Source organism: Anarhichas minor, unplaced genomic scaffold (assembly GCF_050575085.1).
Source record: "Anarhichas minor isolate MPS153535 unplaced genomic scaffold, ASM5057508v1 ptg000074l, whole genome shotgun sequence".
Taxonomy (NCBI): domain Eukaryota; kingdom Metazoa; phylum Chordata; class Actinopteri; order Perciformes; family Anarhichadidae; genus Anarhichas; species Anarhichas minor.
Window position 1 is genome coordinate 8,038,778 of NW_027466520.1, and position 18,770 is coordinate 8,057,547.

An 18,770-nucleotide genomic window follows, 5' to 3' on the forward strand; every position below is an offset into this window, starting at 1 on the left:
TAAAGAAGGAAAGAAATAGAATACACTTTAAAAAGCTGTGCTCCGCTTTTACCCTCATCGAAGAGGTAGAAACCAAGAGGCCCTGCGGCTGTGACGGAATGCAGCCGCGCCATTAAAGCACAACGATTGCTTTCCTTTGTCTGCAGCTAATGGTTTCCCCGATGACATGGAAACAGCATGCAGTTAAAGCATTTGGAGCTAAAATAGTGTGTAATTGCATTTAATACGGCACGATTTACCTTTTTTTCAGTCGTTAAAATATGCTTTGAAAAATGAATACATGTGTTTAATTCATTGCGGATGTTGGAGTGTGTTAGAACTATGAAAGCAGTGAAAAGCCCACGTGTAGCAGGTTTATCTTCCTGCTGAGAAGGTATTCCAGTCATTGTTTGTCTTTCACCCACAGTATACTTTCCTATCTCAGGGAAACTTCAATCTTTTAGTACCTAAAGGAGACAGCCAAATCTCTCAGACCCGCTTCCATTTCAGTTCAAACAGAAAGCAAGTATACGGGCTTGGAAAATACATCACGATAATGACCAGTAACTGACTGATTTAAGGGGATACGGAGTCCGTGCGCCAGTTTTTTCAGTTATGCTTCGTCAGTAAGTAAGTTGTGAAACAACTGGGATGTGTAGCGTTTAATCCATTCGCCACATGTCTGTGAATGCATTTCTGTGGTTTCAAAACTATTGCAGATTGATTTTTCAGCAGGAAGAGATGCTGCGATGAAGAGATAGGATTTGTGGCCCCAAACTGACCCACATGTTGTTCTTTTTATAGTTAATCCCAGATTTTGTAGAAGAAGAGATCATTCACCAAACACTTCCTCTACGTCACACTTACAGAGACTTTCTTGTCTCTGTGTGATCTGGCATTCAGTTTTCAAACATGAGTTGCAGTGTTGTGGCTGAAGAATGCTGATTTCAGAGATGATTTAAACCCATTGTGTAGAGTACAGCAGTGTAAATGTGTAACGTATTGTCTCCAGGTTGCAGGGCGACAGTCTATCAGACGGCAGATCTGAAGAGGAGCACAGGTCTCACATATCTGAACAAGCTGTACCTGACATCTCATGTGAGTTGCACAACACAGTTCAAATCCAAAGTAGTTATTTAAAAAAAAAAAAAAAAAAAAAATGTTGTGGTCTCACGCTCTGCTCTGTCCTTTCTGTTTTGTTGTCTGGAGCAGCTCCATTGCCCGGGGTGGACACAGCGGCGGGACGGTTGCAGGAATGCGAGGCCTTGTCTCAAGTGTCGGGCTCTGTAAGTGTCCTCCCTACATCCATCACCAAACAATTAAGATCACTTTACAGCCATCAATTACCACGTCACTCTCTCCTGCTCCGCTTCTATTGTGCGAGAGCGAGCGGAAAAAAAAAACACCTCAAGCCTCTCGTTAATAGGACAAAACGGATCCATCTTTATGCGGGCATTTCAGCTTACACCGCAGTTGATAGTGCCTGAATAAGTGATAGAAATCTCCCTATATCACTTTGCTTCCCTCTCAGGGCAATTGTGTGCCATCTGAAAGGAATAAATGAAAAGAATATCTGGTGACACGACGACAATTGAGGCTGATTTAGAGGTTTTATACAATAGGCCTACATATTTATGGGTTACAGGAGTACACACAGTTTTGTTCAATAGCAGGCTTGCGTGATAACTTCGCATGCTTCAGGGAAGAAATCTATAGAGGCCTAATGTGGTACACGCCAGACTCAGACACAGGCAGACTCTCACATGCTGTTAATAAAGCGGTCAGCTAAGACGCCGGTACCTTTTTGTATAATTACCGCCCAAAAAAGCCAATACCTTTTTTTTTTTTTTTTTTTATAATTGCCCAATCTAAGTGTTAGACAAGGCTTTTTACGGCATGTTTTAAAGAAAGAAGTTTGGAGCCGAGGCATTACTCCGTGTGTGGAGCAGATGCAGAGAGGCTCCAGACTAACTGGGAGCAGACTTCTAGAGACCGAAGGACCTGTTGAATCAAAGCCCGCAGTCAAGAGTCTGATGAGGCCAAATACAGCAGCCACTATCCAGAAAACAGAGAAACCGTGCACTTTATGACACCAAATTACCGTTCTTCTGCACATTTTCTCAAATGTTTCAAGTGAAAAGGAAAGGCATGACCAGATGATAGACAGTGTCAATTGTATCACCGCGTCACGTCTAGCTCAGTGATTTCAGCTGATTAATTTAGCTTCCCGCTAAATATTAGGTCCTCTTTACCACTGGCCTTCACATCCACATTGAGCCACTATTTTAGCGGCTGCTTAGTCCAAGGGACCGAACACTACATCTCCGTAGGTTAAACTCTGTCTGGCATGCTTAAGAATAGGGTGCTAATGTATCCCATATGGAAACTGCAAGTGCAAACATCTCCTGTCATCTACTGTAGCTAATGTGGCTGTTTTGTGTTTAATTGCTTATGTCTGGCTGTCTTTGAAAGGCAAATGTAATTTGTAATAGCTTGTTAGTTTAACTGGCCCTTCAGGGGCTTGTGGGCCACAATCACTAAACAGTATGGAAAAAAACGTTGTGCTTTTATGAGCTTATTTGGAAAAAAAACACAATGGTTAAAGTCATACAGTTTGAGAAACTAGACCTGATGTAGTGTTTTCTTTTCTTTTTTTAATCAACTTATTTAATACATCCCTGCAGTACCTGTTTAGGTACATGTGTCCCTATGTATTGGTAGACAAGTGTCCAATTGTATCTTCACATGTTGCCCTGGTTATTCATTTTAAAGAAAAAATGCATGTAACTTTCTCTTGGATTGAAATTTTGAAGTTTAATTATTAGAACACTTCATCACGATTGGCTGTCGTTAAATGAAGTACGCCTTGCATTGGGCATAGCCCTGGTTTGGGCAGTAAAAGGTTGGTGATGTTGGAAAGTAAACACTGTTAATGGTTATCATTATTAGTCCGACAGGCCCCCTGCCTCTGCCTGCTCCTTTAGGTGATAATTGCCTCATAAAGACAAATACTTTCCTAAAGCAATCGCCAGAGCAAATTCTCCAAGCAATCCCTCTATAGCTTCCTTTGTAAGTGTTGAGTGATATGTTTAAATCAAATTTAGCTCCTGTAGAGTTGTACGGGTGTTACCATCATAAAATCTGTTGAGGGAAACTGTTCATTTGTATGGTAGGAATAAGATAATTAGTGTGGTGCAATGCCATGTGTGTGATACAAGGCAGAACCATTGTGACGGTTTATTTTTGTTTCCACCGGAATATTGGCAGAGTTTCAGCCGACACATTGTATGGCTTTTTGTATTTGGCACCAGTCTCCTCTCTACACCTCCACAGTCACGCATGCATGGTTATCATCTGTGCACATCCCTGTGATTTTAGAGCATAGCTCTAGTGCAGTTTTATTCCTATAAAGGTGTGTTTAGGATTTCCAGATCTTCCTTATTAGTGTTTTTTCTCCATGTGTCAAATGCTATGTCCTAAGTTATTGTTAGAACACAGCAAGTGAGCCGTGTGAGTTCTGCTTTCTTTTCAGTATAAAATTTCCTTTATTTATTTATTTATTTATTACCGTAAGACATTTAAGATTGTGTTGGAATTCTAATCATCTACAATTGCAACAGTTTTATCATTTAATTTCAACTTAAAATAAACTAAACCTAAGCCTAAAGCGTGTGTTCCCAGCATTGTTCACTTATATTTGGGATTTTTTAACACTTTATTTTGTAGGTTTTGCCAAATATAGCAACTAGTTAGAAGGCTTTTGGTTGGCAACAGATTGTTTGTTAAGATGACTGTTGATGCAGTCTCAAACTGTGAGCTATATAGCTTATGCTAATGTAGTTCAAGATTATAATTCAGATCTAGCTGCTATTATACACTCAAACTTTCAATATGAGTTCCTGCAAAGAATCCAGTTATTTGCCCTTTACTACTTTTCACCCATCTGCACTCTATTTGGCCTGAGACTTATTTTCCTTTGGCTGCTCTTCTATGACTGAAGGATAGACGGTACGTCATATAACCTGTCTTTGTAGTGCTTGAATGAAAGGCTAACTGTGTTATTGTCAATATCCTGTTTGCTTTTGGCTGTGCTAGCTCAGTGATTGGCCAATGAGCCTGGGAGCCCTGTATACAGTCCATAAAACTATTAGGGGATTGTTCTGTTAGCCAAAACAACAGGAACTTATTAAGAGTTGAGAGTTACTCCTCATATCCCATATCCATTAGCATGTTTTAAACGAGAAAATGACTTCACGCCAGTGGCCTACGATCATTTGCTATTAAGCAATATGAACTCTCCCTGCAGGTTGGAAGGGTTGGTATTCAGTATAATCAAAGACGGTGTTGTTTCAGTTCGGATAAGAACAAAGCAGTGCTGCAATACTCAATGTTCTCTATCTCACACATGTGCAGGATGTTGTCTTTTTCACTCAAACATCACCTCATCGCACACCTTTTTTGATAAAAGCAGTACTTGCTGGGCTACGTAGTGGAGCATAAACTCTGCTAATGAGATACAGTCTGCATGGCTCTGCAAAGCTAAAGTGGCAGTCATCCAGAATTCCTTAAAGTGCAGTTTCATGTATAGGTCTCATTCTGTTTCAACCATCTTCATTGCTAGAGGAAGTGCTTTAGTATTGGGTGAGTCATACTACCAAAAGAAAAGTTAAAGCTCACCTGTTTGTCTTTATTTTGTTGAATTATATGCTCTTGTGTGCGTGTGTGTGTGTCCACAACAAGAGAGTCCATCAATTGTGCTGTGCAAAGCCAGCAGTAGGCTCAAACCATGTTTGAGGTCTGTGACTGCATGCACACAATCCCAAAACGGCTCTTGTTGTGCGGAGGGCAATGTTGAACCAAACCCCAGATTGTGGTGATTATTGCTGCTGACCACACACGTATAGCTGCACACATGCAGGCTATAAAATATTTAACTCCAGACTTCCATCCTCTTTCTTTCTGTCTTGTTTTGCGCTCAACATGGAATCAATTTTGCTTGAAACAAGATCCTTATTTGTCAGCGGGCAGAAGCATCACCAGAGGGCTTTTCCCTTTTCTCTTTTAGGTCTTTTTTAGTTTTGTCATACTGGGAGGGACATTATACAACGTTTTGGGTTTTGCGCCACTGACATTAATAAGTCATTGCTGCTCTTTATTTTGGAGATGAAAAGGCTTTCCTTCTCAGCTCTTTGTCTGTGTGGATTAAAGCACCCACTCTAGGCATCCAAACAAAGGAGGGAAATAAAAGTGACTCATTTGCGCTCATGTCATACGTTGCTGCTGATAAGGACAATAGCTGCTTTAAAGTATGATGAAGGGAAATCGCTTTTCGTCACGTCATTGTGTCTCGTTAGCGTGTAATCAACTCCATTTTAGCCTTGTTTGTTGGGTCTATCCACGTACTGTAGAGCCTTGCTGTCTATGGTACGCTGAACATGTTGACGTCCTCCAGGTGACTTTGTAAATATGTATGGCTTCACCAAACTTGAGGTAACAACAGTCATGTTTTGATCGTAATGTCGGTTTATTTACTGATGTTATCTCGAGAGGTGAATTGCTTGCAGACTCGGTATATCCTGTTTTGTTTGCTCTGCCATGGGACTGTACAGTGCCACCAGCCTTAGCCTCCGGTCTGCAGGCTCCAGGATACATGGTCCTGATTACAGTAAAGTCTTTCCTGTAGTGGACAGAGGAGCTTCAGGGCTGGAGAAATGCAAATGTTAAACTGTGGACATTGAGTATATCTCCATATGGCAACTCGTCTCCTGAAGACTGGGCTTTCTTAAGAGACCAACATTAAGTTTTTGCCCTGTGGACTGTTTAATAAAACCATATTGAAACCTTGACTTAGATCTTAGCTGTTACACATTATAATGTAACGACCTGCAGTTTAATACCGATTATAAACTTGGGGAAACTTAAACTCGAAAACTGTTGGTGGCCTTGTTTGCCAGAGCTGAGAAGACCCAGAGAGAGAAGGACAAGATGATGTCATGCTGTTGGATTTGGGGGGATACCACCAAAGAGAAAGAAATAAAGCTGGGGAGGGGATTCAGTTGTAATGCTCAACCCGCCTTGCTTCTTTGTGAGGGCTGTAATTAAGGATTGGCTTGTGGTGTTGTGGTTCTGCTGCCACAGAACGCCTCATGTATCTAACAGGCATAAAGATCAATGCCATGGACCCTGGGAATCATGTTCGGTCATTTATCAGAGGACAGCAACTTCTCTTGTTGTCACCCTACTTCCTCTCCGGAAACAGACTTTTAAGTCCACTTTGAATCATGAAAATCATAAAAATGAGTAGCCTGCTGTATCCCAGGTTTGTCTTTAAATGGTGTTGGAAGACTGTGTGTTCTGTATATCACCAGATCCCCAAGAGCCTTGCTCTGTGTCAGCACTTTGTCAAGTCAACTCTGTCTCTCATTAAGTGCTTAGCACATCGAATGACGCACGTGCTGGCATCGGGCCGTAACATAACTTTGTTATATCTAGTATAAACCAAGCTTAACAGGAGGTGGAATTATGGCTGACAGATTTTATGTCTCACCTGTGCTTGAAGCGCATGTGCACTTGGTCCACTGGCTTAACAGCTCATCCAGCCACTTGTGTCCCATCAAGGACTTGGCAACCTGAGTCTGTCAAATCATACACTTGGCCAGAAAGGCCAAAAGCAGCCCCTATAGGTGATCCAATCTGGCTTTCTTTCAATTTATTTTCTTTCATATGCTTTGGAATATGATAATCTTGTATTTTTTGTGTAATAGTAATATCATGCGCTGCTAGGAACCATCCGAAATGGCTGATTTATCGTTCCTTAACTGCTGGTGCAAGATGTGCTGCTGTCAGGCTCTTTTCCAACAGACTAGTGCGCAAACAAGCTCCTATAGATTTACTGATAGTTTTATAAAAATGTCCCAAACCACTACTGACGGTCTAGCGACCCGCATTCGCGAAGCAGAGCGCACTGCACGCTCTCTACGCTTTCATCTACACTTGCTGTGGTTTCTTATGTTTTTCTAAAGCCCATAAAATAATAATTGCCCTTTCTTTTTCCAAGCAGATATGGCTCAGATATTTCCAGCAATAGCTGAAAATGATATAAAGAGTTAATTGAAGGGTCTTTCTTCTAATGTGACTTTCTCTGTTTTCTGTTCTCCTCGCTAACTAGCGTCAGGCTGTCTGGGAGGCTGATCTGAAGGCTGTGAGAGGTGGGAGCTCTGTCGGGCAGACGGGCCTGCTACTGGGCGACTCCCTCTTTTCTAAAGAGCTGGAGAACATGGGCAAACAGCTCGCTGGTAGGCTCTTCTGTGTGGTGTGCATATGTTTGTGTGCTGCGCCTTTATGCCTATATAAGTGTGTCTGTGTATTTATCAGAGGCTTTAATGATGAATAGTATGGGAAAGTCACATCAAATACTTTCTTTTGGAATACATAGTTTACACTGTGCAAACATTTACACACACACACACACACACACACACACACACACACACACACACACACACACACACACACACACACACACACACACACACACTTTGAACTGCAGAGACTTGTGAAGAATGCACAAGTCTGCACTATTTTTGGCCAAATGATTTTCTTGGTTAATTCAAAATGTTTCAAGGCCAAATAGAGAAGAAACTAATTTAAATAATTTCCACATGGCAGGAATTTACCTCAACTCCAGCTTTGACAGGTATAATCAATAACTCCAGCTCCGCTGAGTCATTTGGACGTGATCGAAAGCTTAACTGTGCCGGAGACTGATCAGACAAAATGGAATTTGTGTGGCATTTTGGAAATCATTATTCCTAATGCAGATCAAGGCTCATCTTTGACGTATGTGACGTCTGGGTGACTCAGAGACTGCTTTTGTTGTCATGATGATTTAAGTGTGTATCCTCTTTTGAATCAGATGAAAGCCCGGAGTGGAGGCCATCGGGAGCGTCGCCATTAACCGTCATGTGTCGCCCACTTGTTTGTTTATGCATGTCCTCCCACTCTGTTTGACAGCGTCACTGTGTGGAAAGACCGCGTACGCGCCGTCACATACCAGACTTATTTGAAGCATATTGTTCCTACTTAGTGAACCTTATTGCTGTCAGCCAACAGCGGTAGCAGCCGCTCTCGCTCATCCGCACATCGGCGCTGAATACACTGCCTCCATGCCGACAGAACAAAACAGCACGCTGGTGCTTAGGGGGCACTAAAAGAGGACTATTTGTGTTAACAGCACACTCAGCTTTGCTCCAGAGGTCCTCAGATGGCATTCATTTCTAGTTGTTCTACACTGAGTTAGTGAATATTCAGGTCGAGGGCTCCCACCGGGCAGTTCAGTGAAGCTGTTCAACAAGCTAATTCAGCTCTTTCAAGCCTTTATTAGCTGCTAATACTTTCCACGTTTGGAGCCAGACCCTCACTTTTCATCTTATATTGTCGCCCCAATTATGTGGCTGTTTGTGTCACTCCTTGTCTGCCGTTCGGGATATGGAGAAGCTCATGTGCACTCAGTTGTGATTCTTTAATATCCAAATGAAATACTGCTCATAAAATTTGTTATTGAATTGAGTTTAATTTGATAGCAGTTTCATCTCGGGACGGGATTATTTTACCGCTTTTTCCATTTTAACAAAAATGCCAAACTGTTCAATGTGTTGAAGAAATACCTTTGATCAGAAGTTCGAAAAGTTTCCTCATTTAGATCCAGAAATAAGTGATTAAAGTACAAGTAAATAAGGCTAAGAATTATCTATCCGAGGACAATGATTAGTATTTAATTCATCCTGGCAGGCAGTGTATTGTATTGTTTTAAGCCTGCAGATGAATTACAGACAAGCGAAATGTCATCAGTGCTTTAGTTTATTTTCTGAGGAGAGACCTGATAAAGTTTGCATGACTTCTGAATGGTTGAATAGCGTGCTACGGCCCTGTAGGCTTGATCAAAGACTTTAATAGATGAAATCTGTTTCTATTTCTTCTTGTCTCTTTCTCTCTCTGTCTCTCTGTCTCATTTTCTCCCCATCTTTCATTTTCCTGTCTTTATTACTGAATCAAAAACGTATCAAAGGTTTATACCATATGGAGTTTGATGCTCCCTCTTTGATCTCTAGGAGCCGTCATATTATATCAGTATCTGTGAGATGGCTTGTACTATCTCTTGAGTTAAACACTGGACAGAATTTCAAAATAAAGCTGCTCGTAATAAGCTACTCACTAATGCCAGGAAGTCAGGGGGAAATAACTGGTTTACAATAAAATCATGAGTGGAGCAACCATTTCCGAAAGGGGGAAGAATTTCACAACAAAAACATGTGGTGTTTATAATTATACCGGTAAATAACTTGAGATAAAAATAAAAATTTTATGGGAACAGGTTACTAATGAACATATCCTGTTTACGTTATAACGATAACAGTCGTGGAAGACTTGGTGTGGGTGGTTAAGAGCTTGAACTGGAAATTTGTCATATGTGGAACTTCCGTTTACACCAATTTTTATTCTGTATATATATCAGCCAAATAACAAAGCTTCTCTATGCTTTGTAATGTTACATACTGCAGCTCATGTCATGCCCTGAACACCCCACAAAGTTAATTATCTTCCAGCTTTCAATCAGAGGGAGGTCAAGAAAGGCCAAGTTTGTAACCTGTATCTTTAGTTTTCCTTCTAACATTTAGATAAGTAACATGTGTTGAATGCAAGAGGGTTAAAGCAACACAGACACACTGTACACGTGCAGAGTATTGAGCACATGAGCAAGGCACTAAGCAGTGTGTGCTCTGCATTGTATCTCAATATGAGGGTTGACCTCCATACAATCAGAGCTGGTTAAACACAGAAACGGCAATCTAATTATGCATGTCAGAGAATTAAATGTTTTTTATCCCTAAAGGATTGTGTACATAACAGTCTGGAATAGATTTCAAACCAACTGAGTAATGTCTCAAAGTGGAATTTAGAGTGGAATTGCAGAGGTTTTCGACTTCGCATGAATGTTTGTCTGTGAATCGGAGCATACGCTTCACATTTTTGCGTGGGAAATGTTGTTTGTATGGGAGAAAAGCACCATTTGCTCAAAAACAAGGAAGTCAAGGTTTGCAAAAAAAATCCTTTTGATATTTATTTATTTAAGTCACACAGAAAAACAAGCTCCGTATGATTCATTCCTGAAATTATCCTTCTCAAATGATAACTCCCAGACTGGTTTGTTGAATCCTGATTGCCAAGATTTTTAACAAAAGCATAAAACACGGAAAAAATGACCCAGATGTTGATCGCAGAAGTTGGCAGAATCACCTCTTTCATAAACAGGCATGTTTTTGAGACTACCAGTGAGGCAAACAAATGAGTTTTTGTCAGAAAGAAAGTTGTTGTTTTTTTGTAACAGGCTATGCTGACTGTATATCAACTTGGAACCTTTTCTAACAGAGGATGCTGGATTCACCACAATTTACAGATCCTATAAATATTGTCATCATTGCCCAGAAGAAGGATTAAACTAAGCAGTCTCGCCCACTTTAATACTTAGTAAAGTTTGTGAATCATCAGTCTTGTAGGACACATACTAACCTCATGGCACAGCCTGTGAATGTGTCAAAATAATAAGCCTGACTTTATCGTTAAATCTCTTGATTTAGCAGACTTTTCTGGGGTTTGTGTCACAGTCGTTGTATACATACTGTATTAAACTGTTTAAACATTGTCATTGTGTGGGGAAAAAAGAAGAAGATTTAACTCATTCCTTCTGTAACTATATCTGTTCACTCTAAATTAAATATGAAATCTGGATGTTGACTTTTCTCCCCCTTTTTCCCTCCAGAGGTTGAGAAGGACCTGGCCAAGCTGGCAGAAGTAGGGAAGATGACCACTCGGAGCGCCAATAATCCGCACAGTAGTCTGCTCCACACCCCTCTGCGCCACAGAACACTACCCGACACACTTCCTCTCACCAGCCTGCACTCTAGACCCCAGTCTCCAGCTGGCAGCCTCTCAGGCAAGCCCTGCGGTGTGGGCCTCCCTCTGCTCAGCCCCAAACCCACCTCCCTGGTTATGGGTCGGACTCAATCTCCCAGCAACCCTGGGAGCAGGACTCAAACCCCCAGAACGCCCAGCAGGCCCCTGACCCCGAATAGTTTACTGACACGCTCCACCTTCAACCCTGGATCTCATAAAGAGGTGACCTTCAGGAGATCGCGGAGCCGCCCTGTGACACCCACATGTCAGCCCACACGTCCCCGAGCCCTGCTCACCCCTCCTGGACTAAGCACTACAGACAGCCTCGGTGCCAGCCTACGGGCCTATCTGTCTGAGGTAAGACCGGAGACTGAGATACATCCCTTTATCATATCAAATATGCAATATTGCATGATAAGGTGTCATAATACAGTAAAATAATCAATGAGGAGGAGACAGAGTTGAATTGTGGCAGCACTGTCAGAGCCAGGCTAGCTGTTTCCCCCTGATTAGGCTTTATGCTAAGCTAAGCTAGCTGTCTACTGGCTGTAGCTTCATATATAATAGTTAGACATGTAGAGTGGTATTGATCTTCTCATCTACCGTTTGGGCAGAAAGTGCATCAGCGCACTTCAGAAAATCTATTCCTTTAAAGACAGTATCTTCCATGGCCGTGGTGTGGCATCAAATGCTACATATTATATTTGAGCTATTTCCCACATGTAAGATTTATCTTGCAATGAAATCGATCAAGTGCACACATAGTGTATAAAACATGAAGTAAAATTGTCATGAACTTTGGGTCCTGGACTTGAAAATCACTGAAGCTTTATTGTCTTTTTTTTGTACGATGAGACTCGTGTTTGCTGAGTGTCAAACAGGCTCAATAGTTCAAGTAAAGCTGCTGTGGAACATCAGAGCCTTTACACAGAAAGATCATGACGAAGCGCACCAGAACACACAATATCACACATGTGCATACTCTCACAAACGCACACGCTTCATGTGGGGTTTAATGGCGAGTCATGGAGGTCCATATAGTAGTATGTCATTTCATTGTGGAAAAATGAGTCTGGCATAAAAGGAGAACTTTCAATGAGAGCTTTCTTTCTTATATTCCTTTCATGATTAACTTAATAGTGGCGCTGTTAAATACAAGACCTTTTTGAAGGCTTTATTAATGGTGGGCAGGAATTCTTCAGTCTCCTCAGTATACTCTTTGACAGTTATGCTAGTTGACACCTAGTGAGATTATCCAAAACACTCGTGCACCCAGTCTGCTTTTATTGAAGCCACCTGGTCCCATGTAGATGGACTAGGAGGCCTGTTTAGAGAGTTAGGGAATCCTGAACCTTTTTAAATACTGACATGCAGAAAAGATGTGCTCGTGATCTTGTCTTTCCTGACCACTTATGTAGTCATTTAAAGGATTAGAGTTCCATCATTTTAGCACAGAAAAGTATTTTATTGGTAGCATGGGACAATTTATATATGTTGCCTAGGACTCATGAGTTAACAGAGTCTTCCATCATTTCGATTCTGCTCTATTTTTCCATTTCAGGATGAGTTTTACCAGCAGTTGCAGGCCATCCGACAGCCTTGGCATATTCCCAGTGACACAGAGAGTGACGTCCTGGAGCCACCTGAACAGGATAAGAGTGAGTGACCTTTACCGGAGAGTTTGCTGGAATGTTTCTCAAAGCTCTCAGTTGAATCCACAGTTCACAAATTTGACAAATTGCCCCTCTAATGTTTTTACCTTCTCAAAGTAAATACGTGAGGCACATTTCGTTACTATAATGCCACTTTACCACAATGAGTAGCTAATCCATTAAACTGGCTCTCGATCTATTAAAAAGTGAAGATTAATGTGTTCCTTGTAACATTTTGCGATGACAAAGCTGACAAGAGCTGACAAATGAAATTTTTCCATATTTCACAGTTGGGTGAAATCCTAGTTTCATAGGGGGAAACGTCATATAAACTGTCCTTTCCTGGCATCGTGTAAGAGATATATCTCTATCAAGATCCAGTTGATAGACATGAATAGTTCTTTAAGGTCTTAAATCCAGTCATAGTAGTGGTCTGGCTGGGCCACAGTGCAGCATTTTACTCTGGCTTTGAACAGGACAGAATTAGATCAGACCTCCTTGAATGTTCTGGTGCAAAAATCACATGAATGTATGTGGCAGTATGGTCTGATTGTCAGAGGCTTGTGGGTCTCAATTCACTGAGGTCCACTAACAAAATGTCAAATTAATGCTCTCTTAACATTGGTTAACATATGGTTAAACTTCTCTGATCCTCTTATCAGAATTTATACTGTAGCTGGAATAAAACTAACTTATGTAAACATTACATATTTCTGCCGAAGACGTTGGACAGAACAAACCTGTTATTATGAGATATGGTCTGCAAAAGTTGATATTATTTCCTAGGGATGGCAAACCTGGAAAGCTTGGAAGTGGAAAGTTGGTCCACGATGCTAAAGGTTCATCTTCTGGGGAACATGAATGTGCTCAGTGAACGTAATGGCAATCTAGCCATACTGTACATTACAGGTGGTACAGGTAGCCTAGTAAATGGTCACAAAGTAAGCAAAAACATAATGACTAAACCTCTTGGGACAATGAAAGTTCACACTTAATTCTATGGAACTCTAGTCGATCATTTTTGACATATCTTTTGGACCAGTGTATTTCTCAAGGGGAACATTATGCCCCTATCACCCAAATTTCATGGTACTGGCATTGCTTTATTTATATCCCACCACCACTGAGTCAAAAATGGCAGCTCTGAAGTTAACTTATGAACAAGTCAAAGTCAAAAAATTCAGAAATGTTCTTAAATTGACTGACCTGTTTTCTCAGTAAACAAAACATCAGCACCAGCTACTCAAACTGAAAATCAAGTGTGTGTCGGACTCAAAAAGACAACTTTCATTGACGTTATTACACAAGAATTCCCGTCACACAAAAGATCAAGCAGGCAAATGGTTGTCACATGGAAATATAACCCCTTTGACAAGTTCCTCCAGTGGGTCGTTGTTTTGCCAAATGTGTATCTTGCAAAATAGATGGATAATTGTTCCTAATAGCCCCTGGGGGCCCTGCCCTAAGCCTTGGCACTGGTAATGGCATGTTGAGAAAGGATATGAGCCACACATTGAATTAGAGGCGGCTCAGACAGAGAGAGAGAGAGACGGACAGGAAAAAACTAAAGAGACCCAACAGCCACAAGACGTGACAAAGCAGTTTCTGGCGTGAGAGTGGGCCCAGAGGAGTGTTGGCTGAAATCCGCTTTGAATTTGTGTGTGTGGATGTGAAAGTGTGTGTATTAAACCTGTGAGTGATTGTATTAGTCAAGGTAAGATATTCAACTTGTTTTGGGAGAGCGTTTTTTCCCCCTTAAACAGATTTTTCAGTTTTCTCAGGGGTAATTTTGACCTATGAAATTATACTGTTGAATTGCATCCTGGCAACCAAACACTCAAATTAGAATCCACAAACAGAGGAAAAATCTGAGAAATCTACTTCGCTGAGTTTTCAAATCAAAATGACTTAATTTCTTCTGGCAGGAAGGTGAAAAAGATGCCAAGAGTGTGAACATGTTTGGCCATGAAGTGGTTTGCTCTGGCTGTTTGAGTCTGTCCATGTACCTGTACTGTATGAGTAGGGCTCACTTCATTAGCGCATGACTTCCCACTATCACAGCAGATGTGTGTGAGCTGGCGCCAAGTGTATGGTAAGAGCTGAATAATGGGGGAGAAATCCAGAGCTATTTCCTGTTATTCTATAAACCTCCACACTGGTACAACCACACATACCACAACGGAGATGAAAGAAGTCTGTCCGTTTTCACACTCCTGACCCCATTGTCCTTTATAGCTGTGCATAAGCACATTAGTCAGTTCAACATAGACATTCCCTGAACAGTGGAAGTAGATGTATCAGTATGTCACATTATACACCTGTCAAGATTGCTTATAGGATTCAATATTTACAGTGTTTAAAGATAGCTTGTCTTACTAATCTACCGATAATCACAATCGCTTATTGCAGAAGCATAAGTGATGTTGCAGCCGGCGTACATGTTGACCATTTGAGCATATTCACCAGTCACAGTGCTGAAAATAAGACGAGAAATGTTATGCCACAAAAAATGATTCATATTTAATGGAAAGATAAAGTAGTTGTATTGCTTTTGTTATATAACTCTTAGCAGACGGGTAAGAGACATATTTCCCCAAATATGGAATTATTCCATAGTCCTCATGCTACCTTCACCTTACATGACACATTTTCTGTGTTTATTTTTTCACAGGTGGTACACGCGATGCCAATAAGAGATCTGTGTTTTCAGGTGAGAATTTGAACAGTTAGAGGCTTTACAGCCTGAAACCCAGAGACACAGACTCACCTCAGAATATGCTGTATCATTTGAGTCACCAGAAAAACAATTTTTGCTATTGTAAGCAACTGCCTTGAGTTTGGAGAGCCTCAATGTCTGTCAATGACCTCATTTGTAGAGCCACAACATAACTACCAATGGGTGACATGCTGTTGAAGCCTCCACCTTCATTTATGGTCCGTTCAATTACAGTCGCAGGCTAAACGGAGGGCACAGTGGCTCCGCACTGCGATTGGTGGAGGCCGACCATGTGTGGAGACACAGGAATGCTGTTGCCCAGTTCCATTAAGTCACTTTGGTTCTGAGTTTACACGCAGCAGACAGCGTCAACTCTCAGCCTCAACATTTGGGAGAAGGAGAAAGTCTGTCTAGTTTGAGGTTGTCTGCGGTTCTCCTTCTTGTGGCTCCGGAGGTGCCCACAGTTCCCCGAGTCAGTGTGCCAGTCTGGAGGGAGATCTGAGAGCAGACTGCTGCTGCTTGGCTATCAGAGAGGATTGCCACAGCAACCAAACTCAAAGCTTGCTGTTGAAGTCACTCCGATCACCGCTCTCCCAGAACGTATTGTGAAATATGGTCGTTGGAACCTTACACTGTGCAGCACCAGGCCTCATTTTCCACATCATGTTTGTCTATGACATGTTCAAATATAAAATGTCTGTTTCATAGTAATTGCCCGAGTTATTTTTCTTATTAGCGGTTAAATGTGTCTGATTTTTGTTTCTAGGAGACTGATATTTTTGTCTTTCTTTTTTCACAGGCCTATAGTGACGAAGACCAGAGGCATTGATCCAATCAAACTATTATGCAAACCGCTGGACAATTTCAATATGTATGCAGAGAAAATTATTTTTATAACTCAAATGAATGGGGGGGGAAAAAAGATTGTATATTTTTTTCACAGATATTTCATAGACATTATAATGTAACTGTACGATAAAATGTCAAAATATTACTTCAGAGTATGGAAACATTTATTTTTGTTTGCTTTATAGCATGCTATTGCACTTCCATGTGGAGTCCAGAAACAGATGCATTTTGTTGTTGACAGATTCTTTTTCTAGGCCTCGTGCATTTTCACATTGTGAAGGCAGCACACGTTAAGAAAGCGTTTATTGATATGCACTGTTAAAAGATGTAGTGTTTTTTTCCAATAGCAAATACCCAAGTTGTGGAAGGAACACAAGGAATGCTGTTATATTAATTAAAATGATTTGGTTCACATGTCCCCGTTCTTTTGACTCTATTGTTATGTGCTTCTTTTTACAGGCATATGATTGAATTTTCACATTCAAATACTAAAAGAGAAGTTCAATGCAAAATTTCCCATGAAAAAACACGCTGGAGTCATAGTTTAAATGACTAAAGATGTCATAACACAGGCTCTGTTTAATACAGATACATGATCCACCTAACTCTGTGTCTCTGACACGTACTGTGGTGCTGACAGAGACACAGAAATCTGTTCTGGCCTGTGACTACACTGCTTCTGTGTGTTTGCCTGGGCATGTGTTAGTTAAACTGTGGTCGTCTGAATGTTACACAGGCGACGTCGGCTTCCAGAGACACACGCATCATGGACACACCCTCCGGGCCCGACACAGTCTGATCCCTCCATTCGAAACCCCCACTGAGTTCTGACTACTTGACTCTCTCAGTCCCATTTCAATGAAGGTGATTTCTATAAAAAAAAAAGACGTGTGAAAAGACGAATCACTTAATCCTGCAAACAGGGCATGTTGATTGATGTCCCATGTATTTCAGCACACCATGTACTCATTGGACAGGGATGAGGTTTTGAAAGATCTGTGGAAGAATTTGAGGACATGGCTTAACAGAGTCACTGTGGTGCCTTGATATAATCTTTATATCACAATATTTTCCTGCCAGGAAAAGGCACATGTATTGCATTGCACATTACAATTTTCCCTTTTTTGTGGAGTTAGGAGTGCGATTGCCATCAGTTCATATGTCTCCGCCAGTCATGAGGAGTTCTGCAATAAGGCGAGACAGTTGATGAAGATGAAGACTTAATATGACTGCCACAGATGTCATACAAAGACCCCCCCCCCCCCCCCCCCCCTCTGTGTAGCTTTGAATACTCAATATGTCACAACTTATAAAGATGAAATGGTGGGAACATTACTGATGCCTCCTCTCACCACATCTTTCATCGTCTCATCAGATCATAACCATATGACTTCTTAATGATTAGTCCAAAGATGAAGATTAATTCCATGCTGCTCATATATAATCTTTATCAGAGACATATGTCATGCTGAGAATGAAGAGGGATCAAATGTCATAACGTTAATGCAGTCTCTCTGGAGTCTGAGGTATGAAACCTCCGATATCTTCTTAAGGTATGTTTACTGTACTCTATACACCAGGACCATTCAAAGCAACTGCAAGGGCCACCCAGGAATAGCAGCAGACATCACTGTACTTACAGGGAGATCCGGACCACCATCAATGGTCAGCAGACTGACCCAGGTCTTGCTTTACAACTGAACAGACTGGGATTTATCCTGATCTATGGTGGACGAGAGGTATGCTTTGAAGGCATATGAAGTTGGTATCATTCCCTGCTTGAAATGGAAAACCCAACTTGTCCAGACATTTTTCTTTTGTCCATACATTTCTCTGACTATGATCTTAAGAGAAAATCAACAATCCGGATTTGGTTATCTGTGTTCATGGAAGTGAACTGCCTGTTCTCACAAAGCTAATGAAATCAGCCTCCACTGTTCTTTGGCTTTTAACTTTTTTAAAGTCTGTCATCAACATGAAAGCTGAACTGTTCTCTGTGCTGCTATTTGAAGCCAAGATCTAAGTCTTGCTCCACAAACAGCACAAGTCTGACATGTTACTGTTTACAGAGCCGATTCGGACACTTGAGCTGTTCTGCACCACTGGAACGGTGGGTGTACTTTTACTCCAATCTTAAGCCTGTATTTTGATAACCCCATAGAATTGAGTAGTTGATGATTAACAAGAAACATGAAAGAAAAGAAAAAAAACATTGGCTGTTGAATTCAGATCTCTATAGAATGCCTAATGATTGAAAACTAACATTGGGTGACAGTGAGCATTCAACTTAAGAGGATATGTAGCCACCCTATCAAAGCTTCTTGGGGTTTGTTGTTGTTGATTACTAACAAATAATCGTTCACAATATCTTACTATGTTGTGAAATTGAGCCCAAATGTGTGTTTTAGAACAAACTATTAAAATTGTGACCATAGAGCAAATGGCTAGAATTGTAAACTATATTCAAATAATATTTCTGATTTCTGTCTCGTAAACCAAACCTGGCAGCAGGAAATATCCTTGCTTGTAAAATATGCCCAAAAAAACTACACAAAAATATAGCCTCATCATCATCCTTCCTCTCTTTCTTCTTCTTCTTCTTCTTGATGACAAGCTCGAGG

At 41.1% G+C, this 18,770-nt stretch overlaps 1 protein-coding gene across 5 annotated transcripts in view; it reads left to right on the forward strand.

Annotated features, from left to right (window-relative positions):
* Positions 1-16,567, forward strand: part of cunh8orf34 (chromosome unknown C8orf34 homolog) — a 48,909-nt gene extending 32,342 nt beyond the window's left edge. For 2 of the 5 annotated variants that reach the window (XM_076080676.1, XM_076080674.1), the window contains 7 exons: positions 992-1,077; positions 1,192-1,265; positions 7,148-7,274; positions 10,799-11,289; positions 12,494-12,590; positions 15,256-15,294; positions 16,100-16,567. In XM_076080676.1, coding sequence (XP_075936791.1) covers positions 992-1,077; positions 1,192-1,265; positions 7,148-7,274; positions 10,799-11,289; positions 12,494-12,590; positions 15,256-15,294; positions 16,100-16,107 — 922 coding nt within the window. In that variant the 3' untranslated portion in view covers positions 16,108-16,567. Of the gene's footprint in view, positions 1-991; positions 1,266-7,147; positions 7,275-10,798; positions 11,290-12,493; positions 12,591-15,255; positions 15,295-16,099 lie in introns of all 5 variants that reach the window. The other 3 variants (XM_076080672.1, XM_076080675.1, XM_076080673.1) reach the window with 2 other exon arrangements.
* The last annotated feature ends 2,203 nt before the right edge of the window (positions 16,568-18,770 follow it).